The sequence below is a fragment of the Anomalospiza imberbis genome, chromosome 37 (assembly GCF_031753505.1).
Source record: "Anomalospiza imberbis isolate Cuckoo-Finch-1a 21T00152 chromosome 37, ASM3175350v1, whole genome shotgun sequence".
Classification (NCBI taxonomy): domain Eukaryota; kingdom Metazoa; phylum Chordata; class Aves; order Passeriformes; family Viduidae; genus Anomalospiza; species Anomalospiza imberbis.
The window spans coordinates 457,993-484,291 of NC_089717.1; the positions used below are offsets into that span (position 1 = coordinate 457,993).

At 62.0% G+C, this 26,299-nt stretch overlaps 4 protein-coding genes and 1 pseudogene across 9 annotated transcripts in view; 2 read left to right on the top strand and 3 right to left on the bottom strand.

Annotated features, from left to right (window-relative positions):
- Positions 1 to 26,299, bottom strand: part of LOC137464152 (zinc finger protein 154-like) — a 450,159-nt gene that overhangs the window by 142,202 nt on the left and 281,658 nt on the right. The window lies entirely within an intron of this gene.
- Positions 1 to 26,299, top strand: part of LOC137464123 (zinc finger protein 850-like) — a 466,862-nt pseudogene that overhangs the window by 73,430 nt on the left and 367,133 nt on the right.
- On the top strand, positions 110 to 5,732 carry LOC137464131 (coiled-coil alpha-helical rod protein 1-like). Of its 5 annotated transcripts, none has more exons than XM_068175449.1 (11): positions 111 to 216; positions 967 to 1,179; positions 1,246 to 1,323; positions 1,439 to 1,808; positions 2,623 to 2,712; positions 2,879 to 2,968; positions 3,728 to 3,801; positions 4,023 to 4,126; positions 4,694 to 4,757; positions 5,141 to 5,286; positions 5,547 to 5,724. In XM_068175449.1, the coding sequence occupies exons 1-11, from the start codon at positions 146 to 148 to the stop codon at positions 5,657 to 5,659; spliced, it is 1,413 nt and encodes a 470-aa protein (XP_068031550.1). In that variant the 5' UTR covers positions 111 to 145; the 3' UTR covers positions 5,660 to 5,724. The 5 variants fall into 5 exon arrangements, with proteins under 5 accessions (XP_068031553.1, XP_068031550.1, XP_068031551.1 ...); XM_068175450.1 differs by having other exon boundaries at positions 967 to 1,146; positions 5,547 to 5,723; XM_068175454.1 differs by lacking the exon at positions 111 to 216 and adding an exon at positions 692 to 854 and having other exon boundaries at positions 965 to 1,179; positions 5,547 to 5,722.
- On the bottom strand, positions 11,786 to 15,148 carry LOC137464146 (uncharacterized). Its single transcript, XM_068175473.1, has 3 exons — positions 14,989 to 15,148; positions 13,784 to 14,168; positions 11,786 to 12,273 (listed from the first exon to the last, which is right to left on the bottom strand). Exons 1-3 carry the CDS (start codon positions 15,010 to 15,012, stop codon positions 11,801 to 11,803), a joined length of 882 nt encoding a protein of 293 aa, XP_068031574.1. The 5' UTR covers positions 15,013 to 15,148; the 3' UTR covers positions 11,786 to 11,800.
- LOC137464168 (uncharacterized) overlaps positions 20,714 to 26,299 on the bottom strand; it is a 106,675-nt gene continuing 101,089 nt past the window's right edge. The window contains exon 4 of the mRNA XM_068175487.1: positions 20,714 to 22,017. Coding sequence (XP_068031588.1) covers positions 21,085 to 22,017 — 933 coding nt within the window. The 3' untranslated portion in view covers positions 20,714 to 21,084. The remainder of the gene's footprint in view (positions 22,018 to 26,299) is intronic.

Below are 26,299 nucleotides of genomic sequence, written 5' to 3' on the forward strand. Positions count from 1 at the left end.
GGAACGCGCGGACGGGGACCCCGTGGTAATGGGTGAATGCTTCCGGGTTCCTGTTCCCGCCCTCTGCCGCTCTCAGCCAATCAGCGCTCGCGAAGCGCGGCGAAACAGCCAATGGGGATGCAAAAGAGGCGGAATCAGCGTTGCCATGGGGACGGGCCCGGGCGGTCGCCACGGCAATCGGGGCGGTCGGGCCTGGGGCGGGAAAAGCGGGAAAAGGTAAAAAAAGGAATAAAACCCGGGGTTGGTGTGGGGTGGGAGAGAATGGGGGGACAACGGGACCCCTCCGGGATGGGCGTGGGGCCTTCGGGGACCCTGCCAAGACCCAATGGCCCCTCAGGACCCGGATTTACCCTGCCAGGATCCCATTCGCCCCTCAAGACCCCAGTTTTCCCTGCCAGGACCTCATTCTCCCCTCAGGATCCTTATTGATCCTGCCAGGACCCCAGTGCCCCCTCAGAACCCTTTCAGTTTACCTTTTCAGACCCTCATTTACCCTTCCAGGACCGCTCCGGACCGAATTAACCCCGTTCTAAGACTCCCCTTACCCTGTCAGGGCCTCATTTACACTTCCAGGGCCGCTCCGGACCGTATTAACCCCGTTGTAAGACTCCCTTTACCCTTTCAGGACCTCATTTACCCCTCCTAAGATCCCATTTCCCCTCCCAGGACCGGATCCCCTCCCAGCCCCGCCCACCTCTCCCAGATGCGCCCTCCCATTGGTCGGAAGGGGAGGCGGGACCCGGGAGCCACCGCCTCTGATTGGCTGAGGCGGGAGCGCGGGAAAGTGGCGGCGGGGGCGCCTTCCCGGCGTGCAGCGCGCGGGGGAACCGGGAGAGACTGGGAGGGGAACTGGAAGCTACTGGGGGGAACTGGGAGGGACTGGGAGCCTGGGGAGGGGGAACTGGGAGGTTACTGGGACTGGGGACAGGCTATACTGCTCCATACTGGGAACTGTCCTCCCCGCAGGTCGCCGATGGCCGAGCCCCGCCTGGGCCCTCCCAGTGCTCCCAGTGCCCCCCAGTGCTCCCAGTTCCCTGCTCCCAGTGCTCCCAGTGCCCCCCAGTGCTCCCAGTTCCCCCCTCCCAGTGCTCCCAGTGCCCCCCAGTGCTCCCAGTTCCCCCCTCCCAGTGCTCCCAGTGCCCCCCAGTGCTCCCAGTTCCCCGCTCCCAGTGCCCCCCAGTGCTCCCAGTTCCCCCCTCCCAGTGCCCCCCAGTGCTCCCAGTTCCCCCCTCCCAGTGCTCCCAGTGCCCCCCAGTGCTCCCAGTTGCCCTATCCCAGTCTGGAGGGGCTCATCCCCCCTTCCCACTTTGTGCTGCGCCCCAGGTGAGGCTCCCAGTGCTCCCACTAACCCCCAGTAACCTCCCAGTGCTCTCAGTACCCCCCCAGTGACCTCCCAGTGGTCCCGGTAACCTCCCAGTAACCCCAGTCCCCCTCACAGGTCCCTGGGGGCGGAGCTTGAGGCAGAAAGGGGGCGTGTTCATCAATTGGAGGCAGAGCTGAAAACACTGAGGGGGTGGAGCCAACACCTGGAGGCGGAGCTTGAGAAAGAAAGGAGGCGGGGCCATTGCCTGGAGGCGGAACTTGAAGCAGAAAAGGGGCGGGGCCAATGCCTCGAGGCAGAACTCGAGTCAGAAAGGGGGCGGAGCCAAGAGCTGGAGGTGGAACTCGAAGGCCTGAAGGGGCGTGGTCAGCGAATGGAGGTGGAGCTGGAGGCGGAAAAGGGGCGGAGCCGCATCCTGGAGATGGAGCTTGAGACCCTGAGGGGGCGGGGCCTTGGCCCAGAGGGGGCGGAGCCAAGCCCAGAGCAGGTGAGGCCTCAGTAACTCCCAGTGCTCCCAGTGACTTACAGTGACTCCCAGCAACTCCCAGTGACGCTCCCAGTAACCCCCAGTGCTCCCAGTAACCCTCAGTAACCCCCCCAGTAACACCCCCAGTAACCCCCAGTGCTCCCAGTAACCCCCCCCCAGTAACACCCCCAGTAACTCCCAGTAACGCCCCCCAGTAACTCCCAGTGCTCCCAGTCTCACCTGTCCCAGGTGTTCTGGGTTTGTCTCACGGCCGGAGCCACCCAGGGAGGGACTGGGGACACCTGGGGGGACTGGGGACATTTGGGGGCACTTAGGGACACACCTGAACACACCTGGGGACACTGGGGACACACCTGGGGGTACCTGGGGACATTGGGGACACCTGGAGAGACCCCAGGGGGTCACCCGGGTGCATCTGGCACACCTGAGCACACCTGGGGACACACCCTGGGATGCCCTAGGTGAGTTTGGGGTGTCCCAGTTGAGTTTTGGGGTCTCTCAGGTAACTTTGGGTTCCCCAGGTGTATTTCGATTCTCAGGTGAGGTTTTGGGGTCTCAGGTGAGTTTGGGGTGCCCCAGATGAGTTTTGGGGTCTCAGGTGAGTTTTTGGGGTCTCAGGTGAGTTTGGGGTGCCCTGGGTGAGTTTTTGGGGTCTCAGGTGAGTTTGGGGTGCCCCAGGTGAGTTTTTGGGGTCTCTCATGTGTGTTTCAGGTCTCAGGTGAGTTTTTGGGGTCTCAGGTGAGTTTGGGGTGCCCCAGATGAGTTTTTGGGGTCACAGGTGAGTTTTTGGGCTCTCAGGTGAGTTCTCTCTCAGGTGCTGCTGGGCCGCTGGCGCCAGAAGGTTTTCCAGCTGCTGCTGCAGGTGAGGCTGCAGCGGGACCAGGAGCTGCAGCTGCAGGGACAGGTGAGGGGACATGGGACAGGGGAGGGGACACAGCGGACACCTGTGTCCCCTTGGGGTCACATGGACACACCTGGGCACACCTGTGTCCCCTGGGGAGGGTCTGGCGGTCACCTGGGCAGGTCACCTATGTCCCTCGGGGATGTCACCTGTGTCCCACCTGTCCCAGGTGCGCTCCCTGGGTGCTGCAGTGGCCGCCGGGTCCCGCCAGGTGTCGCTGTTGGAGCTGCGGCTGCGCCGGGGGGAGCAGGAGAGACAGGTGAGGGACACCTGGGGACATTGGGGACACAGCTGGGACAGGTGAGGGACACCTGGGGACATTGGGGACACAGCTGGGACAGGCGAGGGACACCTGGGGACATTGGGGACACAGCTGGGACAGGTGAGGGACACCTGGGGACATTGGGGACACAGCTGGGACAGGCGAGGGACACCTGGGGACATTGGGGACACAGCTAGGACAGGTGAGGGACACCTGGGGACATTGGGGACACAGCTGGGACAGGTGAGGGACACCTGGGGACATTGGGGACACAGCTGGGACAGGTGAAGGACACCTGGGGACATTGGGGACACAGCTGGGACAGGTGAGGGACACCTGGGGACATTGGGGACACAGCTGGGACAGGTGAGGGACACCTGGGGACATTGGGGACACAGCTGGGACAGGTGAGGGACACCTGGGGACATTGGGGACACAGCTGGGACAGGTGAGGGACACCTGGGGACATTGGGGACACAGCTGGGACAGGTGAGGACACCTGGGGACATTGGGGACACAGCTGGGACAGGTGAGGGACACCTGGGGACATTGGGGACACAGCTGGGACAGGTGAGGGACACCTGGGGACATTGGGGACACAGCTGGGACAGGTGAGGGACACCTGGGGACATTGGGGACACAGCTGGGACAGGTGAGGGACACCTGGGGACGGTTTGGGGACTGCTGAGGGGTTGGGGACACCTTGGGGCCATCTGGGGACACACTGGTGACAATTTGGAGCTGTTCCATGTCTAGACCCTGTTCCAGGAGCGGCTCCGGGCGGAGGCGGCCGAGGAGGAACTGGGGAAACTGAGCCAGGCCCTGAGCCGGTACTGGGGGAACTGGGAGCGACTGGGGGGGACTGGGCTGTCCCTGTTGCTGTCCCCAGGCTGTTGGGGACACTGGGCTGAACTGGGATGAATTGGTTTGTACTGGGGTGAACCGGGGTGTCCCCAGTGCTGTCCCCCAGGTGTCCCCCAAGCTGTTGGGGACACTGGGGGTTACTGGTTTGAACCGGTTTGTACTGGTCTGTCTCCCTTGCTGTCCCCAGGCTGTTGGGGACACTGGGCATGGCCCTGGCCGATGTCACCACGGCCATGGGGGCCCTGGGGACCCTCAATGAGCGCCTGGCACGGGCCCAGCACCGACTGCAGGGTCAGTGACACTGGGGACACTGCAGGGACACCTGGGGACACTGCAGGGACACTTTGGAGGCTTTGTGGGAGGACTGGGGACACTTTGGGGACACCTGGGCACACCTTGGGGACACTCTGGGGACAGTTTGGGGACAGTCAGGGGGTCAGGGACGCCTTGGGGACACTTTGGAGGCATTGAGGAAGGACTGGGGACACTTTGGAGGATTTTGGGGACACTCTGGGGACAATTTGGAGGTGTTGAAGGAGGATTTGGGACAGCTGGGGATACCTGAGGGAGGTTGGGGACACCTTGAGGACACTTTGGGGGGGGTTGGGGACATTTTGGGGACACCTGGGGACAGTTTGGGGACACTGGGGGGACACTGGGGACTGGTTTGGGGGGTTGGGGAAACTTTGGGGATGCTTTGGGGGGTAGGGACATTCCTGGAATACCTTGGGGACACTTTGGGGGCATTTGGGACACCTTAGGACGGGTTGGAGACACCTTGGGGACACTGGGGACACTGTGAGGACTCTGTGGTGGCTGTGCCCGCTGTCCCTGTCCCAGTGTCCCCTCTGTCCCCAGTCCTGGTGGCCTCGGGGCGGCTCCGGTGGCAGCAGGAGCCGGAGGGGACAGCGGGGGACAGCGGGTGAGTGACACCGGGGACACCGGGGGTGGCAATGGGGACACTGGGGACATTGAAATGGCCCTGGGGACATCAGGGTGACATTGGGGACATCAGGGGTGACCCGGGGGACATATGGGACATTGAGATGGCCCTGGAGACATCGAGGGTGGCCCTGGGGACAGCAGGGTGACTCTGGGGACATTGGGAACACGGCGGGGTGACCCTGGGGACATTAGGGTGACCTTGGGGATACTGGGGACAGTGGGGACAGTGGGTGAGTGACACCAGGGTGGCCCTGGGAACACTGGGGTGGCATGGGTGACATCAGGGGTGGTCCTGGGGACTGCTGACTGTGGCAGTGACACAGTGGCTCTGTCCCTTCTGTGTCCCCTCTCCGTCCCCAGCACGGTGGCCCTGGAGGTGACACTGGAGCAGGTGACAGGGTGGCACCGAGGGGACACTGGGGGTGGCTCTGTCCCCAGGCTGTCACCCCCGTGTCCCCCCCAAGCCACCAAGGGCGGGGACAGGACCCAGCCACGCCAAGGCATAGGTGGGTATGTCCCCAAATGTGTCCCCAAATGTCCCCAAGTGTCCCCACATATCTCCCAGTGTGTTCCCAAATGTGTCCCTGAGTGTCCTTAAATGTTCCCAAAGGATCCTTCAGTGTCCTTCAATGTGTCCCCAATGTCCCTAAAAATGTCCGAGTGTTCCCAAATGTCTCTCAACGTCCCAGATGTCTTCAGTGTTCCCTCAATATGTCCCCAAATGTGTCCCCAGTGTCCCCAAAGTGTCCCCAACATGTCCCTGCAGTGTCCCTGGCCCCGCTGGTGACGCAGCTCCAGGCCCTCGGTGCCGCCATCCTTGGGGACACTGGGGACATCGGGGACCCTGCAGTGCCAGCGCCCCCATGGGGACACCGGTGACATCATCGGCGACACAGGTGACATCATCAGGGAGCGGTGGCACTGCGGGGACAGAGATGACATCACTGTGGTGGTGATGATGTCACTATGGTGATATTGATGATGTCACAGTGATGGTGATGATGTCACAGTGATGGTGATGATGTCACAGCGCTGCCCCAGCCCTGGCTCAGTGTCACTTTGTCCCTGCCCAGCCCCCAATGTCCCCAAAACCACCATGAGCACCCCAGAGGGTCCCCAAAGAGTCCCCGATGTCCCCAAGGAGGTTCCTTGGTGTCCCCAACCCCCTCAATGCCCTTCAGGTGTCCCCAGAGTATCTCCACATGTCCCAGGAATGTCCCCAATTCACCCAAGGTGTCCCCGAGGTGTCCCCAGCCCCTCCCAGTGTCCCCATCCCGCCAAAGTGTCCCTGAAGTGTCCCCAAACTCTCCTCAACCCTTCCCAGTGTCCCCAAGAGCCCCCAGACTGTCCCCACAGTGCCCCCAAGGTGTCCCCAACACCCCCCAAAGTGTCCCAAAGGTGCCCCCGTACCACCCACAGCGCTTGGCACAGCTGGGGACAGACATGGGGACAATGGGGACATCACTAAGGAGAGCCCAGTCCCGCCCAGTCCCTCCCAGTTCAGGGTCCTGAGGGGCCATTGCGGCCTGGCAGGGTCACTCAGGGTCCCCGAAGGCCCCACGCCCATCCCGCAGGGGTCTCAGTGTCCCCGCGGGGTCCCGCTGTCCTCAGGGGGTCCCTGCTGTCCCCAAGGCCCCCCACTCTCTGCCACCCCACACCAATCCCGGGTTTTTTATTCCCTTTTTTTACCTTTTCCCGTTATTTTCGCCGCCGTTGCCATGGCGACCGCTCGGGCCCGTCCCCATGGCAACGCTGCTCCCACCCATTCTGCGTCGCCATTGGCTGCTTCGCCCCGCCCCGGGAGCGCTGATTGGGTGAGAGCAGCAGTGGGTGGGAACAGCAAACCCCGAAGCGTCTTCAGCCGTTGCCATGGGGTCCCCGTTCGCGCGTTCCCATGGTAACAGAAGTCCCGCCCGTCCTGTGCTGCCATTGGCTGTTATGCTCGGGACTGAGGGTGCTGATTGGCTGGGTTTGGAGGGGGCGGGGCTAAACGCGGAAGTGGGCCCAAACCCATACAGCCTGAACTGGGAACTGGGATAAACTGGGAATTGGGCCTGAACCAGCAGAGACTGAACTGGGAGTGAACCCAAACCAGTACAGGGGCTAAAATGGGAACAAGGGTAAACTGGGAACTGGGCCTGAACCAGTACAGACTGAACTGGGAGTGATCCCAAACCAGTACAGGGGCTAAACTGGGAACTGGGATAGACTGGGACCAGAGCCTGAACTGGGACCAGAGCCCTAGACTAATCTGAGAGTTGCAGTGGTCACACACAGACCCAGCACTGGTTCGTACTGGTTTGTATTGATTCATACTGGTCCATATTGCTCCATAGTGATTTATACTGGTCTGTACTGGTCCATACTGGTTTGTACTGTTTCATACTGGTCCATACTGGCTTGTACTGTTTCATACTGGTCCATACTGCTCCATCCTGGTCACTGGCTTTACTCCGGCCCCTCTGTGTGTTTCCTGTGCTCTCCCAGTGGAGCCTGAGCTGCAAGCGCTGGTGGTGGCCGCAGGGGAATGGCCGCAGCCCGAGGGTCAGCAGGAACGGCCACAGGGGAATGGCCGCAGCCCAGGCTGAGCCAGACACGCTGCTTGCCCTTGGGCTGTGCCACCGAGCGCTTCCTGTGGTCCAGCGCAGTGCCCGGCCTCACTGGCGTGTGGGCCGTGTGGCCACTGTGGCACAGGAGCTCGTTGCCGTGCAGGTCCACTGACATCCAGCTGGGTGGTGTTGGGTTGGTCAGCAGTGGGATGTCCAGCGTGGTCACCATGGTGGTGGCCAGCTCAGGTTTGATGTAGAAGATGGCGAGCAGGTCCGGCAGCATGGCCGGAGGGGAATTGGTGTTGTCCAGCACAATCCATGTGGGGCCTTCGTCATTGTCATCGCTGTCATCATCATCGTTGTCATCGTCACTGTCCTCCATGTGGATCTTGAGGATCTCCTGGGATGATAAGAGACTGGGATGTGGTGGTGGCCATGTGGAGCTGGAGGAGCTCCTCGGTGGTGGCACAGGTGGCCCAGGAGGAGGAGGAGAAGGAAGGGTCATTGTCACCATGGATTGCCAAAATGTCACTATGGATTGTCATATTGTCACCATGGATTGTCCTGTCCCCACCATGGATAGTCCTAATGTCACCATAGATTATCCCCTCACTGCCGTGGGAACCCCATGATGACAACGTTGATGATGAGAGTCCTTTTCCACTGTAGTTGAGCCACAGGGCCACAACAGAGGGTCCATGAGGGGGAGGAGGATGATGAAGATCTTTCTCCTCTGCAGCTGGCATGCAATGACCCATTAGGACCGTGGGTGATGTGTGACGATGACAATGGAGACCCTTCACTACCATGGAGTGCCCTTGATGACAATGGAGACCCTTCACTACCATGGAGTGCTCTTGATGACAATGGAGAGCCTTCATGGCCATGGTTGATGATGATGATGATGATGATAAAGCAAAAGACCCATCAAGACCATGGACAGACTCATCTCCATCATGAACATTCCACAATGATGATGACCGTTCACGAACACAAACGGTCCTTGATGATGACAGTGAAGACCCTTCACAACCACAGACGGTCCACGATGATAACGATGATGAAGGCAAAGACCCATCAAGACCATGGATGGACCCCTGAAGACCACAGATGGACCCATCATGGCCATGGATGGTCTTTGATGATGACAATGATGGTGAAGACCCATCAAGGCCACGCATGGAATCATGACCATCACAGACATTCCACGATGATGACCCTTAATGACCACAGACATTCCTTGATAAGGACGACGATGACCCATCACGACAATGAAGGTTCCGTGACGATGCCAATGCTGATGCCAATGCCGATGACCCATCACGACCATGAACGCTCCACGATGATGACAGTGCCTCACCATGACCCCAGCCAGCCCCATCCCCCTCCAGCTCCCGCAGGATCTGCAAACACGGCTCCACCACATGCCACATCTGCAGCACACCACCCACCAGCAAACCCCACCTGGAGCCCTCCAGGACCCCCCAAATCCTCCCCGAGATTCCCCAAAACCCCTCCTAGAACCTTCCAGGATCCCTTGGGACCTCCCAAACTCTACCCAGGACCCCCTGAGGCCCTCAAGGACCCCCCAAATCCTCCCCAGGACCCTCCTGAACCCCCAGAACCTCTTGGAACCCCCCCAAATCTGCCCCAGGACCACCAACCCCCCCAGGGCCCCTTTTTTGTAATGCCTTAAATTGAGATTAAAAGTTGACTTTCCAGGAAATTCCCAGGTTTTTACTGGAAAACTGGGAATTCGCTGGAAAATCAGCAAATTAAAATCCAGGAATTTCCTGGAAAATCAACTTGTTATGCAAATTTGGGACATTAAAAACTGAGAATTTCCTGGAAAATCAACATTTTATCCCAGTTTGGGGCATTTGGGGGGTTCTGAGTCCCATGTTTGGGCATTTCTATGTAATTCCCAATATTTTAGGGGTTTCCAGGGAATTCCTGGGATTTTGGGGTCCTGGTCCCATTTTTTGGGGGTTGCCATGGAATTCCCGGGATCTGTGGGGGCCTGGTCTCATTTTTGGGGTGTGCCTCCCCTTCTCCCCCCTCCCCCCGTTTCCATTTCGGTTTTGATTATCAGACCTCGCCACCTCAGTGGCCACGCCCCTTTCTCCAATCCAACCAATCAGAGCTTGGGGGGGGGAGTCTGGGGGCACAGCTGGCCGGGGGCAGGGGGGGGAAGGGGGGTGTGAATGAGGTCCCGGAAGGTAAATTGGGGTCCTGGAAGGGGAAATGTGGTCTTGAGAGTGGCAGGCTCAGGGTCCTGGCTGGGGAAATGAAGGTCCTGAGGGGGTAAATGGGCTCCTACAGATGGAATTCAGGACCCTAATTTAACCTGCCAGGACCCTGCATTTACCCCCTCAGGACCGCGATTTGCCCTTTCAGGACCCTAAATGACATCTGTAGGATCCCTTTTCCCCCCTCAGGACCCTCATTCCCCTGTCAGGACACAATTCACCCCCTCAAGACCCCGTTTCCCCTTCCAGGACCCCATTTGTCCCCATCACCATGGAAATAGCACCCGGAAGTGACCAGGCCTTGGTGGGTTGGTCCCTGTCCCGAAGTGTCCCCAGTGATGTCACCCCAGGAATTCCCATCAGCATTTGGGACAATTTTAATGAAAATTCCCAGAAAATTCCCCAAATTTGTCTCAAATCCCACGCTGGGATAGGGGGAGGGGACAAATGACACCAGCGATGTCCCTGATGATGTAACCACCCCAATGACATCACAGCAGTGACATCACTGTCCCCGCAGCAGCCTCGGGATGTCCTTGATGGCTCTTTGGCACCGCTCGGCCACCGCGCTGGCACTGGGGCCACCAGGGTGACTTGAGAGGAGCCTGCGGATGTCCCCAAATGTCCCCAGCAGGTGACACGTGGCCAGGCGGGCACTGGCATCCCACAGCCGCTCAGCCTCAGCCACCGCAGCCACCAAGGCCTCGGGGACATCGGGGGATATCTCATTTGTCCCCTTCAGGGTGGCCTCGATGTCCCCCAGCCGTCGCCGCAGCTCCTGGGGGAACGCAGTGGCTTTGTCACATGCGGCCACCAAGCGCTGCAGCAGCTCCAGGGCCACCTCTGCCCGCTGTCCCCTCCTGGTGGCTGCCCTGGCCTCGCTGGCAGCCACCACAGCCTCTTCCATGGCCTTGGTGGCTGCCACCACCTCGTTGGTGGCTGCCTCCACCCGGGCGTCATGCGTGGCCACCACTGAGGCCACCTCCTCCTTGTCCAGGGCCAGTGGCAGCTGCCAGGCCACGGCCATAAGGTTGTCATCTGCTGTCCCCCACTGCGTGGCCTTGACCTGCAGGTCCCCGGCCAGCGCAGTGGCAGTGGCCACGGTGGCAGCCTCCCTGGTGGCCACATCCCTGCAGGCGTTGCGGAGCTCGGTGGCCTCCCTGGCCAGCTGGTCCCAGCGGTCCCCAAGCGCGGCCACCGAGTCCCGCCAGGCACTGGCTGCGTTTGTCACATCAGCCCAGGTGGACCCTGGGGTGGCCCCGAGGGCAGCCAGGGCCCGGCCCAGGGAGGTGACACCGTGGTGGTCCAGGGTGTCCCGGAGGTGACTGATGAAGGTCCCCAGGGCTGTGTGCAGGGACTTTGGGGACACGGCCAGCAGCACATCCCCGTACGGCCCAGCCACGGTGGCTGCCAGCTCTCCCAGGGCGGCCACCACGGCCACCAGCGCCTCCAGTAGCTGGGGAGAGGACAGGGGAGGTGTCAGGGACCTCGTGGCACTTGTGGTCTCCTGGGGTGGCCCCTGTGCCCTTCCAGGGTCCCCTCTGTACCATCCCTGGAGGGCTCTGCTGTCCCCTCTGTCCCTTTGTTACCCCCTCGTCCCCTCTGCCACCCTCGTCCCCTCCAGCCCTCTGTCACCTCCCCGCTTCCTGCCACCCCCTCTGTTCCCCCACCGTCCCCTCCCGCCCTCCCGCGCCGGGATTGTCGCACCTCGCGGGGCTCCATGATCGCTGGGGACACTCCAGGGACGCTTTGGGGACACTGCTGGGACACTCCGGGAGACGCTGGCGGTGAGGGGGGTCACGCCCGGGGGACACTCGGGGGACATGCAGGAACGTGGCGCGGCCGGATGGGGGCCGGGCGAGGTGACGTCACCGCCCCTCCGGCCCCCCCGCCCGCGGGGCCGGGGCGGGGTCCCCAATGTCCTCCCCATGTCCCCGACGGGAACCCGACGTCTCCTCAGGGTCGCTACATGGCCCCGGTGTCTCCCCGATGTCCCCAACAAGGTCCAAGTGTCCCCCCTGATGTCGTGTTGGGGACACACTGGGTCTTTTTGGGGACACTGTGGGGACACTGGGGACATCGTGGTGACCCAAAACATGACAGAGGACCTCAGGGTGGCTCCGGTGTCCCCAAGGGAAGGACACGGGGGTGTCCCCAAGGTCCCTCGGGGTGTCCCCATGCCCTGGCGGTGACAGTGCCACCCCAGTGTCCCCACCCCGTCCCTACCCCTGCCCCGCCAGCATCCCCTGGGCCACCTCCAGCCTCCGCGTCACCTCCTCGTGACCCTCCCCCGATGTCCCCAAGGCCACCACAATGTCCCCGAGTGTCCGGGCAGCACTGGGGAAGCCCTGTTCCTGTGTCCCCCACGGTGTCACCTCCCTGTCCCGGGTGACAGCGGCCACCAACGTCCCCAGCGCCTGTGTCACCTCCTCCAGCCGCCCCAGCACATCTGCAGTGGCCTCGTTGGTGGCCACGGTGGCCTCGGCGCTGGCTCTGGCAGCTGCCACCCGCCGGGCGCGGTCCCGTAGGCGCAGGGCCATGTCCCGCTGGTGGCCCGCGGCGGTGGCCAGGTGACGCCGCGATGTCCCCAAGCCCCGCCAGGCCACCTCACAGGACACGGCCACCGCGGCCAGGGCCAGCAGCAGGTGATTGTCCTCACTCACCCCCAGGGCGGTGCGGGCCGAGTCCAGGGACACTGCGGGGACAAGGGGACAGCGCACAGGTGGCACCAGGGAGATGGCAGTGCCACCTGTACAGTGTCACCAGTTCAATTCCAGTCTCCCTGTGCCACTGCCACCAGTCCTGTCCTGATGTTCCCAGTTCCAACCCAATGCCACCAGTTCTGTCCCACTGTCACCACCCAAGTGCCACCAGCCCAGTGTCACCAACCCAGTTCCAGCCCTGTGTCCTTAGTCCTGTCCCAGTGCCACCAGCCCTGTGCTCCCAGTTCCATCCCAGTGCCACCGCCCTATTGTCCACATACCTATGTCACCATGCCAGTGTCACCAGTCCCCAGTCACCTGTATCACACATAGCACCAGCCCAGTGTCACCCGTTCAATCCCAGTGTCCCTCATCCTGTCCCAATGTCCCCTGTCCCTTCCTGATGTCCCCATCCCTGTGTCCCCTCCCAGTGACCCCAGTCCCATCCAACTAGCCCTGTCCCAGTGTCACCAGTCCCCTCCCACTGTTCCCAGTGCCACCAGTTCCATCCCACTGTCACCACCTGAGTGCCAGCACCCCATTGTCCTCATACCAATGTCACCAGCTCAGTGTCCCCACCCCACTGTCACCATGCCAGTGTCATCACCCCAGTGAGTCATCCCAGTGTAACCAGTTCAATCCCAGTGTCCCCATCCTAGGGCAGGGGAAGGTCTCTACTGGTCTGTAGGGCTCCATACTGGTCTGTACTGGTTTCCTGCATCCTCTGCTGCCCCATGCTGCTCTACACTGGTCCACACTGGTTTATACTGGTCTGGACTGGTCTATAGTGGGCAGGGCAGGGGAAAGTCTCTGTTGGTCTGTAGATATTCGTACTGGTCCATACTGGTCTGAACTGTTTTTTATTGGTCCATACCAGTCTGAACTGGTCCCTACTGCTCTGTACTGGTTCATACTAGTCTATACTGGGTGGGGCAGGGGAAATTCCCTCCTGGTCTGTAGAAACTCACACTGGTCTGAACTGGTCCAAACTGGTCTCCACTGCTCTATACTGATTCATAATGGTCCTTATTGCTCTATAGTGCCTCATACTGGTCTATACTGGTTTATACTGGTCAGGGCAGGGGGAAGTCTCTACTTGTCTGTAAATATTCATACTGGTCTATACTGGTCCAAACCTTCTGTATGGGTCCAGGCAGGGGGAAGTCTCTACTGGTCTGCTGATACTCATACTAGTCTATACTGGTCTGAACTGGTCCATACTGCCTCCCACTGAGGCAGTACAGAGCACAGCATAGAGTACTGCCACAGTGTACTCTCAAGATGTATACTGGTCCATACTGGATTATACTGGTCTGTACTGGTTTATACCGGTCTGTACCGGTCCATACTACCCCAAATCGGTCCCTACCATTCCATACTGCTCTATACTGGTCCATACTGGTTTATACTGGTCCGTACTCATCCATACTGGTTTATACTGCTCCATACTGGCCTATACTGGTTTATACAGGTCTATACTGGTCCATACAGGTTTTTACTCACACACACCACCGCACAGCAGCATCAGCCCCACGGCCAGCCCGTGCCCAGCCCGCAGCCAGCGCTGGCACCGCCGTGCCCGTCTCTCCTCGTGCTCCAGCATAGCCGCTGCCACCTCGGCCACGGCCCCAAGCTGCCGCAGCCGCTGCTCGTCCTCGTCCCCCTGGGTCCCCAGGGCCACCGCCGGGGCCAGCGCGGCCTCCTGTGCCCCCTCCAGTTCACTCAGGGCCTCCCGGGCCTGGCCCAGCGCAGCCTTGGCCTCGGCCAGCGCCGCGGGGACGCTGTCCGGTGTGCCCAGGGCCTCAGCCAGGGCCACCAGGGCTGCCAGGGCCCTGTGCCTTGCAGCCACCGCCAGGACCACCTCGGTGGGGAGGGCAGGAGGGGACACCTGGGGACAGGAGAGGGGGGTTAGTGGGGTGGGGGAGGGGTTTGGGGGGTTCTGGAGGGGGTTTTGGGGGTCCCCAGTGGGATTTTTGGGGGGTAGGGGGAGCGCAGGGGGGGTTGGGGGATCCTGAGGTGGCTTTGTGGGCCTTGGAAGGGTTTTGGGGGATCTTGGAAGGATTTTGGGGGATCCCAGGTGGGGTCCCAAATGAGCAGGGGACATCTAGAGGACATGGGACAGGGGGGTCTGGGTGAACACGGGGCAAGGGGGGTCCCAGGTGAGGCTCCCAAGAAATTGAAGGGGACCCGGGTGAGGTTTTGGGGCTCCCAGTTGAGGTTCCCCAGGGATCTGGGGCTCCCAGTTGAGATTCCCAAAGATTTGGGGTTTCTCAGCTGCACAGGTGAGGATTTGGGGGTTCCCAGGTGTCCAGGTAAGGGTCCCAAGGGACTTCCAGGTGAGGTTTGAGAGGTCCCAGGTGAGAATTCCCAAGGATTTGGGGTTTCCCAGGTGTCCCAGATGAGGCTCCTGGGAGGTTTCAGGGTTCCCGGGTACCCCGGTGAGAATCTGGGGGGTTCCACCTGAATCCTCCCAGGAATTTGGGGGGTCCCACCCCCCCCTTTTCCTCCTCCCCGGCCCCTCTGAACACCCCAGACTCCGGAACTTTCCACTTCCCTTTTCCCTCCTGGCCGCACCCATGGCCCTGGGGATTCCCAAACTTCAAAAAAATGGCCAAAAATACCCCAAATCCCCCCCCAATTTCCCCCAAATCCCCCCATATCCCCTTGGGTGCCGGCAGGGGGTGACCCCGGGGTTTTGGGGTTCCCACCTTGGGCTCCATCCTTGTCCCCATCCAGAGGCTGCGGCTCGAGCTCTGATGGCTGAGGGTGTCGAGGCTCGGAGGAGGGAGGGCCCCACACCCTGATCCTCCCCCGAGGGGCAGAACTTGCCCTGCCAGGATCTCAGGGACCCTTTCAGGACTGGGTTTAACCCCTCGGGACCCAGATCCATCCCCCAGGGTTCCATTTCCCTGCCAGGACCCCATTGACACCTCAGGGCCCTGATTTCCCCTGCCAGGACCCTGATTTACCCCCATTCATCCTTTCAGGACCCCACTTTACCCCTCAGGGCCCTCATTTATCCCTTCAGGACCCATTTTTCTCTCAGGACCCCATTTCACCCCTCAGGACCCCATGGACCTCCACAGGGCCCATTTAACCCACCCAGGGCTCTGATTTCCCTGCCAGGACCCTGATTTCCCTGATTTGGGATTGGTTGTTGGGATTGTTTCTGGAGATCCAGCAGGATTTGGAGTCTGGGGTTTGGTATTAGTTGGGGATCCAGGGTTGGAGATCTTTTAGGATCAGATTTGGGGTATCTGGCAGCATTTGGCATCTGGGACTTTTTGGGATGCAGGATTTGGGATTTGAGAGTATTTAGAATTGGTTTTGAGTGTCCAGTAGGATTCGAGATCTGGGATTTGGGATTGTTTGGGATCCAGGATAGAAGATCATTTGGGACTATTCCTTGGGATCTAGCAGGATTTAGGATCTGGAATTTGACACTGCTTGGGATCCAGGATTTGGGGTAATTTTGGGATTTCTTGGGATCCAGGATTTGAGATCATTTGGGACTATTCCTTGGAATCCAGCAGGATTTGGGATCTGGGGTTTGGGATTGCTTGTGATTGGTTTTGTGTATCCAGCAGCATTCGGGATCTGTGATTTTTTGGGATCCAGAATTTGGGATTTGAGATCATTCGGGGTTACTCCTTGGGATCCAGCAGGATTTGGGACCATTTGGGAACGCTGGAGCCCCCAAGACCCCCCGCGATGCCCCCAAGGAGTCGCGTTTTCTCCCCTTCCCACGCTCCCATTTATAACCCCGCCCCTTTCCCCATGCTCCCATTTCCTGCTCGCGCAGGCCCCGCCCAGTTTATTTTCCTCACATGCCCCGCCCCCTCCACGCCCCGTTCGTTGCCCACCCCCAGGCCACGCCCTCTCGCCTCCCCATTGGCTGTTGCTCCCGCTTCTTTTCCCCGCGCTCCCATTCCTGACCCTCACAATCCCCGCCTCTCCCTGCTCTGTCGCTCCCCATTGGCCAAATCACGCGGCCCCGCCCCTTTGTGGGCGTGGCTACAAGACCGATCGGCGTTTATTGACAGGCTCCGCGCAGCGGCGGCCCCGGGGGGTGGAGCCAATCTGGTCCCGACGTGGGCCGGGGGCTCGGGGGTGCCAGGGGGGAGGAGCTGGGGCGTTTGGGGGGGTTCAGTCAATGGGGGGCGCGGGGGGTGCCGGGGGGGGGCGTGGTGAGCGTGGGGGGGTCCTATGGATGGGGTGGGGCGGTGAGAGAAGGGTTCTGGCGCACTGGGAGGAGCTCATGGATCGAGGGGGGGTCCCAGTGCTTTAGGGGGGAGTCGGTGAAGGGGGGAGGGGCAGTAAAAGGGGAGGTCCCGGTGAGTGTGGGGGGCCTGGTAAATTGTGGGGTGACCCTGGTGATAAGGGGTCGGGGGGCGGGCAGGACCGAGCCCCAAGGGACCGTTACACTGCCATTAAATCGGCTGCACGGTGCACACATACACGGATCGATTTTATTGTACCAGCGAGCAGCTACAAGGAATCATCAATAATCAATCTCAATATCAAGTACCAGAGCAAAGTCCTTGTGATCAATAGCAACGCGCAGAAGCCAATGCAGAAATGCAGAAGCCAATTATTCCATTGTCATTCATAACCCGGCTCTGCTGCAGCCACAGCAGAAAGCTGCCTCTGCTGCAAGGCACCGAGGGGGTCATTCACCCCCTGACCCGCCCCCGCCTCCATGAGTGTCCCCAGAGCGTCCTCAGAGTGTCCCCAAGGGTCCCCAGTGACGTCACCCAGGAATTCCCATCAGCATCTGGGACAATTTCAATGAAACTTCCCAGAAAATTCCCCAAATTTATCTCAAATCCCACGCGGGGGGGGGAGGGGAGAAGTGACACCAGTGATGTCCTCAATGATGTCACCACCCTAATGATGTCACGGCAGTGACATCACTGTCCCTGCAGCAGCCTCGGGATGTCCTTGATGGTTCTTTGGCACTTCTCGGCCACCACGCGGCATCTGCGGCCATCAAGGTCACAATGGAAACTCCAGAAGAGGGCGTAGATATCTTCAAGTGTTCCCAGCAGGTGACGTGTGGCCAGCCAGTCATTGGCCTCCCACAGCCGCTCAGCCTCGGCCACCTTGGCTGCCAAGGTCACGGGGAAATCACGGGACGGCTTCTTTGTCCCCTTCAGGTCAGCCTCGATCTCCCCAAGCCGGCGCAGCAGCTCCTGGGGGAATGCAGTGGCTTTGTTACACGCAGCCACCAAGCGCTCCAGCAGCCCCAGCGCGGCCTCTGCCCTCTGCCTCCTCCTGGTGGCCACTTTTGCCTGGCTGGCGGCCACCACAGCATTTTCCACAGCCTCTCCCATGGCCTCTTCTATGGCCTCTTCCATGGCGTCTTCTATGGCCGCAGCGGTGCCCTCGCCAGTGGCCGCGTCCCTGCAGGCATCCCGGAGCTTGGTGGCCTCATCCAGCAGCCGGAACCAGCTGTCCACAAGTGCGGCCACTGAGTCGCACCACTCTCTGGCCGCACGTGTCACCTGGGCCCAGGTGGTCCAGGCGGTGGTCTCATAGGCAGCCAGGGCCTGGCCCAGGTAGGTGAGAGTGTAGTCATGCTGGAAGGTGACATTGCGGTGCCACCAGGTGACACCGCCGTGGTCCAGGGTGTCATGGAGCTGCCCGGTGAAGGTCTCCAGGGCTGTGTGCAGGTACCCTGGGGACACGCCCAGCAGCACATCCCTGTCTGGCCTGGCTGTGGAGGCTGCCAGCTCGCCCAGGATGGCCACCACGGTGACCAGCGGCTCCAGCAGGGATGGGGAAAGCTGGGGAGGGGACAAGGGAGGTGTCAGGGACCTCGTGGCACTTGTGCCCTCCTGATATCCCCTTTGTCCCCTCCCTAGAGGGCTCTGTGGTCCCCTCGGTTCCTTTGTCACCCTTTTGTCCCCTTTGCCACCCCCCTGCCAGTCCCTGCTGTCTCCTCTGCCACCCCCGCACTGTCCCTCCCCCACCACCCTCAGTCCCCGCCACCCCTCTATCACCTCCCCCCTTCCTGCGACGCCCTCCTGTCCCCTTTGTGACCCCCTGTCTCCTCCTGCCCCCCTGGTCCCCTCTGTCACCCCCCGTGTCCCCTCTGTCCCGTCCTGCCCCCCCGCACCTCGCGGGGGTCCATGGCCACTGGGGACACTCCGAGGACACTCCGGGGACATTCCGGGGAGCGAACACGCCCGGGTTACAATTGGGGACACGGCCAAATGAGGCGTGGCTGGGGAGGGGGGCGGGCAAGGAGAGATCACGTCACCCCCTGGCCACGCCCCCACCGGCGGTGCCAGGGTGGGGTCCCCAGTGTCCCCCCGATGTCCCCAGTGGGACAGCGATGTCCCCTGAGTATCCTCAACAGGCCTCGATTTCCCTCCATGGTCCCCACATGGCCCCGGTGTCCCCCATGTCACCAACAAGGCCCAAGTGTCCCCCCTGATGTCCTGTTGGGGACACTGCAGGAACACTGGGGACATCGTGGTGACCCAAAACAAGACGGGGGATGTCAGGGTGGCTCCGGTGTCCCCAAGGGAAGGACACGGGGGTGTCCCCAAGGTCCCCAATATCCCTCACGGTATCCCCGTGCCCTGGTGGTGACAGTGCCACCCCAGTGTCCCCACCCCGTCCCTACCCCTGCCCCGCCAGCATCCCCTGGGCCACCTCCAGCCTCCGCGTCACCTCCTCGTGACCCTCCCCCGATGTCCCCAAGGCCACCACAATGTCCCCGAGTGTCCGGGCAGCACTGGGGAAGCCCTGTTCCTGTGTCCCCCATGGTGTCACCTCCCTGTCCCGGGTGACAGCGGCCACCAACGTCCCCAGCGCCTGTGTCACCTCCTCCAGCCGCCCCAGCACATCTGCAGTGGCCTCGTTGGTGGCCACGGTGGCCTCGGCGCTGGCTCTGGCAGCTGCCACCCGCCAGGCGCGGTCCCGTAGGCGCAGGGCCATGTCCCGCTGGTGGCCCGCGGCGGTGGCCAGGTGACGCCGTGATGTCCCCAAGCCCCGCCAGGCCACCTCACAGGACACGGCCACCGCGGCCAGGGCCAGCAGCAGGTGATTGTCCTCACTCACCCCCAGGGCGGTGCGGGCCGAGTCCAGGGACACTGCGGGGACACCAGACAGGTGGCACCAGGGACACAGCAGTGCCACCAGCCCAGTGGCCTTGCAGTGATGGCTCCAGGGTCAGAGCAGTGGCACCAGTTCCATCCCAGTGCTCCCAGTGACAGTCCAGTGCCACCACCCCATTGTCCCCGTACCAATGTCACCATCTCAGTCTTCCCAGTCCCCTCTCACTGTCTCCAGTTGCAACCCAGCGTCCTTGTCCCAGTGTCCCCAGGGTTGTCCCAATGCCACCAACCCCAGTGTCCTCAGTCCTGTCCCAGTGCCACCAGCCCAGTGCTCCCAGTGCCACCACCCCATTGTCTCCATACCAATGACACCATCCCAGTACCACCAGTTTCACCCCAGTGTCCCCCACCCTGTCCCAGTGTCCCCCCCAGTGTCCCCAGTCCTCTCCCACTCTCCCTGTCCATTGCCCTGCCAGGACCCTGATTTGGAATTGTTTTTTATGGATTGTTTTTGGGGATCCAGCACGATTTGGGGTCTGGGATTTGGGATTGGTTGGGATGCAGGATTTGGGATCTTTTAGGATTGGATTTGGGGTATCCAGCAGCATTAGGGATCTGGGAATTTTTGGGATCCAGGATTTGGGATTTGAGACTATTTGGGGTTATTCCTTGGGATCCAGCAGGATTTGGGATTGTTTAGGACCCCCGGTGTCCCCAACCCCCGCCCGATGTCCCCAAGGGGTCCCTTTTTCTCCCCTTCCCACGCTCCCTTTGATAGCCCCGCCCCTTTCCCACGCCCCATTCCATGCTCGCCAGGCCCCGCCCAGTTTCGTTTCCCTCCAGGCCCCGCCCTTTTCTCGCACCCCATTCCTCGCCCGCCCCAATCCCCGCCCCCTCCCCGCTCTGCCTCTTCCCATTGGCTGCCCCGAGCGCCCCGCCCATCCGTGGGCGTGGCTACAAGACTGATCGGCGTTTATTGACAGGCTCCGCGCAGCGGCGGCCCCGGGGGGTGGAGCCAGCCCGGCCCCACGGGGGGGGCTCGGGGGGTCCGGGGGGGCTCGGGGGGTCCGGGGGGGCTCAGGGGGTCCGGGGGGGCTCAGTGGGCTGGAGCCAGCCCGGCCCCGGCGGGGCCCAACGCGGGCCGGGGGCTCGGGGGGCCAGGGGGGAGGGGCTGGGGGCGTTTCAGAGGGGTTCAATCAAAGGGGGGCGTGTTGAGTGGGGGGGGCTGGTGAGTGGGGGGGTCCCATGGATTGGGGGGGTCTTTGTGAGTGGGGTGGCGGTGGGGGGGTCCCATGGATGGGGGAGGGGCGGTGAGTGGGGGGTCCTTGCACACTGGGGGGGGCTCATGGATTGAGGGGGTCCCAGCGCTCTGGGGGGCTCGGTGAAGGGAGGGGTGAATGTGGGGGGCCTGGTGCATGGGGTGGGGGGGTCCCTGGTGATACTGGGGGGGGACAAGACTGAGTCCCAAGGCACCCCCCTGGTGCTGGGGATCCCCCTGTGCCCCCCCGGCGCTCAGGGTCCCCCCAGTCCCAGCGCTGTTCCCAGGGGTCCCGCGGCTCTGGGGGGGTCAAAGGGCAGGGGGCGGAACCCCTGAGATGGCTGGGGGGCACAAAGGGGGGCTGGGCCCGGTGCTCGGGGAGGGGATCAATGCATGGGGGGTGTCCCAGTGCCCGGTGACACCTGAGTGCCCACAAGTCTCCCCAGTGACGTCACTGCCCCGATGACATCCCAGCGGTGACATCACTGTCCCTGCAGCAGCCTTGGGATGTCCTCAATGGCTTTTTGGCACTGCTCGGCCACCATGTGGCTACTGGGGCCACCAGGGCCACCATGGCCACCATAGGGACTCAAGAGGAGGTCGTGGATGTCCCCAAGTGTCCCCAGCAGGTGACGCGTGAACAGGTGGGTGCTGGCCTCCCACAGCTGCTCAAACTCGGCCACTTCGGCCACTAAGTCCTCAGGGACATCAGGGGACACCTCCTTTGTCCCCTCCAGGTCGGCCTCGATGTCCCTGAGCCGCCACTGCAGCTCCCAGGTAAACTCGGTGGCTTCATCACACGCGGCCACCAAGCGCTTCAGAGGCCCCAGGGCCACCTCTGCCCAATGTCCCCTCTTGGTGGCCACTCTTGCCCAGCTGGTAGCCATCGTGGCCTCTCCCATGGCCTCATTGGGGGCTGCCGCCACCTGGGACTCGTGTGTGGCCCCTGCCAAGGCCACCTCCTCCCCGTCCAAGGCCACTGGCAGCTGCCGGGGTGTAGCCACCAGGTTGTCCCCAGCTGTCCCCCAGCAGGTGGCCTTATCCCACAGATCCCCGGCCTGGGCACTGGCTGTGGCAATGGCTACGTCCTTGCAGGCGTAGTGGAGCTCAGTGGCCTCCTTGGTCAGCTCGATCCAGCTGTGCTCGAGTGTGGCCACTGACTCCCGACAGGTGCTGGCTGCAGCTCTCACATCGGCCCAGGTGGCCCCCGGGGTGGCCCTGAGGGTGGCCAGGGCCTGGACCAAGGAGGGGACACAGCGGTGGCCCAGGGTGGCCCGGAGGTGCCAGGTGAAGTTCCTCAGGGCCGCGTGCAGGGACTTTGGGGACACACCCCGCCGCAAGCCCCTGTGTGGCCCGGTCACGGTGGCCGCCACCTCGCCCAAGGTGGCCACCACAGCCACCAGCGGCTCCAGCAGCTGGGAAGGGGACAGAGGAGGTGGCGGGGACCTCGTGGCCCCACTTATAGCATCCTGGGGTGGCCCCTGTGCCCTCCCAGTGTCCCCCCATTGTCCATTCCATGGAGGGCTCTGCTGTCCCCTCTGTCTCTTTGTCACCCCCTCGCTCTCCCTGTCCCCCTCTCTGTCCCCCCGTCACCCTCGGTCCCCTCCATCCCTCTGTCACATCCCCCCTTCCTGCCACACCCTCCTGTCCCCTTTGCGACCCCCTGTCCCTCCCGCCACCCCCTGGTCCCCTCCGTCCCACCTGTCCCTTCCCGCCCCCCCGCGCCGGGATTGTCGCACCTTGCGGGGCTCCATGGCCGCTGGGAACACGGCGGGGACGCCTTGGGGACGCTCTGGGGACACTCCGGGTGTCGAACACGCCCCGGTGACGGTTGGGGACACTCCGGTACACGGCACGGCCGGAGAGGGGAACCAGGAAGAGTTGATGTCACCGCCCGGCCCCGCCCCCCCCGCGCCAGGGCGGTGCGGGCCGAGCCCAGGGACACTGCGGGGACACGGGGACACCGCACAGGTGGCACCGGGGATACAGCAGTGCCACCAGTTCCATCCCAGTGTCACCAACCCAATGCCACCAGTTCCGTCCCACTGTCACCACCCGAGTGCCACCAGCCCAATGTCACCAACCCAGTGCCAGCCCAGAGACCGAAGTCGTGTCCGAGTGCCACCAGCCCTGTGCTCCCAGTTCCATCCCAGTGCCACCGCCCCATTGTCCCCATACCTATGTCAACATGCCAGTGCCACCCATGGCACTAGCCCGATGTACCCAGTTTCACCCCACTCTTGCCCACCCTGTCCCAGTATTCCTGACAGTGTCCCCAGTTCCTTCCTGATGTCCCCATCCCCATGTCTCCTCCCGGTGTCCCCAGTCCTGTCCCACTATCCCCGTCCCAGTGCCACCAGTCCCCTCCCACTGTCCCCAATTCCAGCCCAGTGCCTCCAGTTCTATCCCACTGTCACCACCCTAGTGTCCCCAGGGCTGCCCCAGTACCACCAGCCCAATGTCACCAGTTCCATCCCAGTGTCACCAAACCAGAGCCACCAGTTCTGTCCCACTGTCACCGCCTGAGTGCCACCACCCCATTTTCCACATACCAGTGTCACCACCCCAGTGTCACCAGTTTCACTCCCGTGTCCCCACCCCAGTGTCACCATGCCAGTGTCACCAGCCCATTGTCCCCAGTTCAATTCCAGTGTCGCCAGTTTCACCCCAGTGTCCCCCACCCTGTCCCAGTGTAACCAGTTCAATCCCAGTGTCCCCATCCTAGGGCAGGGGAAGGTCTCTACTGGTCTGTAGGGCTCCATACTGGTCTGAACTGGTCTGTACTGGTTCCCTGCATTCCCTGCTGCCCCATGCTGCTCTACACTGGTCCACACTGGTTTATACTGGTCTGGACTGGTCTATAGTGGGCAGGGCAGGGGAAAGTCTCTGTTGGTCTGTAGATATTCGTACTGATTCATACTGGTTTGAACTGGTTTATACTGGCCTATCCTGATCTGACTGGCCCCACTGGTCCATACTGGTCCCTCCTGGTCCATACTGGTCCCTCCTGGTCTGTAGAAACTCACACTGGTCTTACCTGGTCCATACTGATCCTTACTGCTCTATAGTGCCTCATACTGCTCCATGGTTTCTTCTGGTCCATACTGGTTTATACTGGTCAGGACACAAGGAAGTCTCTACTGGTCTGTAGATATTCATATTGGTCTATACTGGTCTGAACTGGTTTATACTGGTCAATACTGGACTGAATTGGTCTATACTGGTCCAGGCAGGGGGAAGTGTCTGCTGGTCTGTAGATATTCATACTGGTCTATACTGGTCTGAGCTGGTCTGAACTGGTCCATACTGCCTCCTACTGAGGCAGTACGGACCCACAGTATACAGTACTGCCACAGTGTACTCTCAAGATGTACACTGGTCTGAACTGGCTTATACTGATCTGTACTGCCCCATACTGGCCCATATTGGTTTATACTGATCTGTACTGGTCCATACTGCCCCATACCATTTCTTGCTGGTCCGTACTGGTCCATACTGGTCCGTACTGGTCTGCACTGAACTGAACTGGTCCATACTGCCCCATACAGCTCCATGCCATTCCATACTGCTTTATACTGGTCTATAGTGGTCCATACTGCCCCATACCATTCCATGCTGCTCTATACAGGTCTATACCGGTCAGTACTGGTCCATACAGGTTTTTACTCACACACGGCCCCCACAGCACCATCAGCCCCACGGCCAGCCCGTGCCCGGCCCGCAGCCAGCGCTGGCACCGCCGTGCCCACGCGCCCAGCCCGCCAGGCCCCGCCCAGTTTCGTTTCCGCCCAGGCCCCGCCCCTTTCCCACACTTCATTCATTGTCCTCCAGGCCCCGCCCCTTTCCCACGCCCCCTTGCCTTAACCGCATTTTAGCTCCCCTATTTTAGCCCGTAGGCCACGCCCCTTCTCTTCCCATTGGCTGCCTCTCCTGGAGCTCCGCCCTTTTCCTGTGCTCCCATTCCTAACCCTTTCCAATTCCCGCCCCCTCCCGACTCTGCCATTCCCCATTGGCCGCCCCGTTGGGCCCCGCCCCTATGTAGGCGTGGCTACAAGCCCGACGGCGTTCATTGAAAGGCTCCGGATGGCTCCGGGGGGTGGGGCTGGGGGCGTTTCGGGGGGGTTTCGATCAATGGGGGGGGGGCCAGGGTACAGGGGGGCCCCGGTAAACTGGGGGGGGGGGGGGGGGGCTCCCTGGTGACACTGGGGGGGGAACAGGACTGAGCCCGAAGGGACCCCCCCCCCCCCCCCGGTGCTGGGGACTCCCCTGTGCCCCCCCAGGGCTCGGGGCCACCCCGGTCCCGGCGCTGTTCCGGGGGTGTCCTGTGGCTCTGGGGGGGGGTCAAAGGGGAGGGGGTGGAACCCCGGTGATGGGTGGGGGGGCACAAAGGGGGGTCCGGGCCCGGTGCTCGGGGGGGTCGGTGCTCGAGGGGGGGCCTGGTCCCTGTCCTGGTGCTTGGTGAGGAGGGGTCAATGCAGGGGGGGGTCCCAGTGCTCGGTGATTCGGGGGGGGCTCCGGTGGTCCTTGTGACCGAGGAGGGGAGAGGGGAAACTTGAGGGTCCTGATGCCTGAGGGGGGGTCCTGAGGGAGGGTCCAGTTGCACGAGAACAGTGAAATTCAGGGGTCCCAGTGCTTGGGGAGGGGTCCCGATGCTCAAGGGTCCCAGTGGGTGTCCGAGAGCGGCATGTGACACAGAGAGAGACCCCGGTGACACCAGGGACCCGCACACAGGGGCTGGGCTGGTCCTGGTGACACCTGGGAGCGTCTTGGTGGCACAAGGACCCCCCAAAATTCTCTTGTACGAGGCCCCGGTGACACGAGGAGCTGGTGGCACTCGGGGGGTTCTTGGTGACACAAGGCGCTAGTGTCACCTGAGTGCCCACAAGTCTCCCCAGTGATGTCACTGCCCTGATGACATCCCAGCGGTGACATCACTGTCCCTGCAGCAGCCTCGGGATGTCCTTGATGGTTTTTTGGCACTGCTCGGCCACTGTGCAGCTACTGGGGCCACCAGGGCCAGTGCAGCCACCATAGGGACTCAAGAGGAGGTCGTGGATGTCCCCAAGTGTCCCCAGCAGGTGACGCGTGAACAGGCGGGTGCTGGCCTCCCACAGCTGCTCAAACTCAGCCACTTTGGCCACCAGGGCTTCGGGGACATCGGGGGACGCTTCCTCTGTCGCATCCAGGTCGGCCTCGATGTCCCCGAGCCGGAACTGCAGCTCCAGGGGGAACGCGGTGGCTTCGTCACATGTGGCCACCAAGCACTTCAGTGGCCCCAGGGCCACCTTCACCTGCTGTCCCATCCAGATGGCCACCCTCTCCTGGCTCTTGGCCACCAGGGCCTCTCTCATGGCCTTGGTGGTTGCCCGCTCCTCATTGGAGACCGCAGCCACCCAGGCCTCATGTGTGGCCCCCACCGAGGCCACCTCCTCCCTGCCCAGGGCCACCGGCGGCTGCTGGGCCGCGGCCACCTGGTTGTCCCCGGTTGTCACCTGCCGGGGGGCAGGGTCCTGCAGGTACCAGGCACAGTGGGTGGCGCTGGCTGCGTGGGCTTTCGCAGCGCTGGCCTTGGCGGTGGCCGCGTCCCTGCAGGCTCACGGAGCTCGGTGGCCTCCCTGGCCAGGCAGTCCCATCTGTGTTTGAGCGCCTCCGCCACGCGCTGCCCGTGGCTCTCACATCGGCCCAGGTGGTCCCAGG

Excerpts from the sequence above, each read along its gene's own strand:
- LOC137464131 (XM_068175449.1), top strand. The coding sequence starts at position 146 with ATGGGGACGGGCCCGGGCGGTCGCCACGGCAATCGGGGCGGTCGGGCC. Across the intron at positions 217-966 it reads GGCGGGAAAAGCGGGAAAAG|GTCGCCGATGGCCGAGCCCC; the intron begins GTAAAAAAAGGA and ends TCCTCCCCGCAG. Across the intron at positions 1,809-2,622 it reads CGGAGCCAAGCCCAGAGCAG|GTGCTGCTGGGCCGCTGGCG; the intron begins GTGAGGCCTCAG and ends GTTCTCTCTCAG.
- LOC137464146 (XM_068175473.1), bottom strand. The coding sequence starts at position 15,012 with ATGGGGACAAGGATGGAGCCCAAG. Across the intron at positions 14,169-14,988 it reads GGACAAGGATGGAGCCCAAG|GTGTCCCCTCCTGCCCTCCC; the intron begins GTGGGAACCCCA and ends TCCTGTCCCCAG. Across the intron at positions 12,274-13,783 it reads GCTGCTGTGCGGTGGTGTGT|TGTCCCTGGACTCGGCCCGC; the intron begins GTGAGTAAAAAC and ends TTGTCCCCGCAG.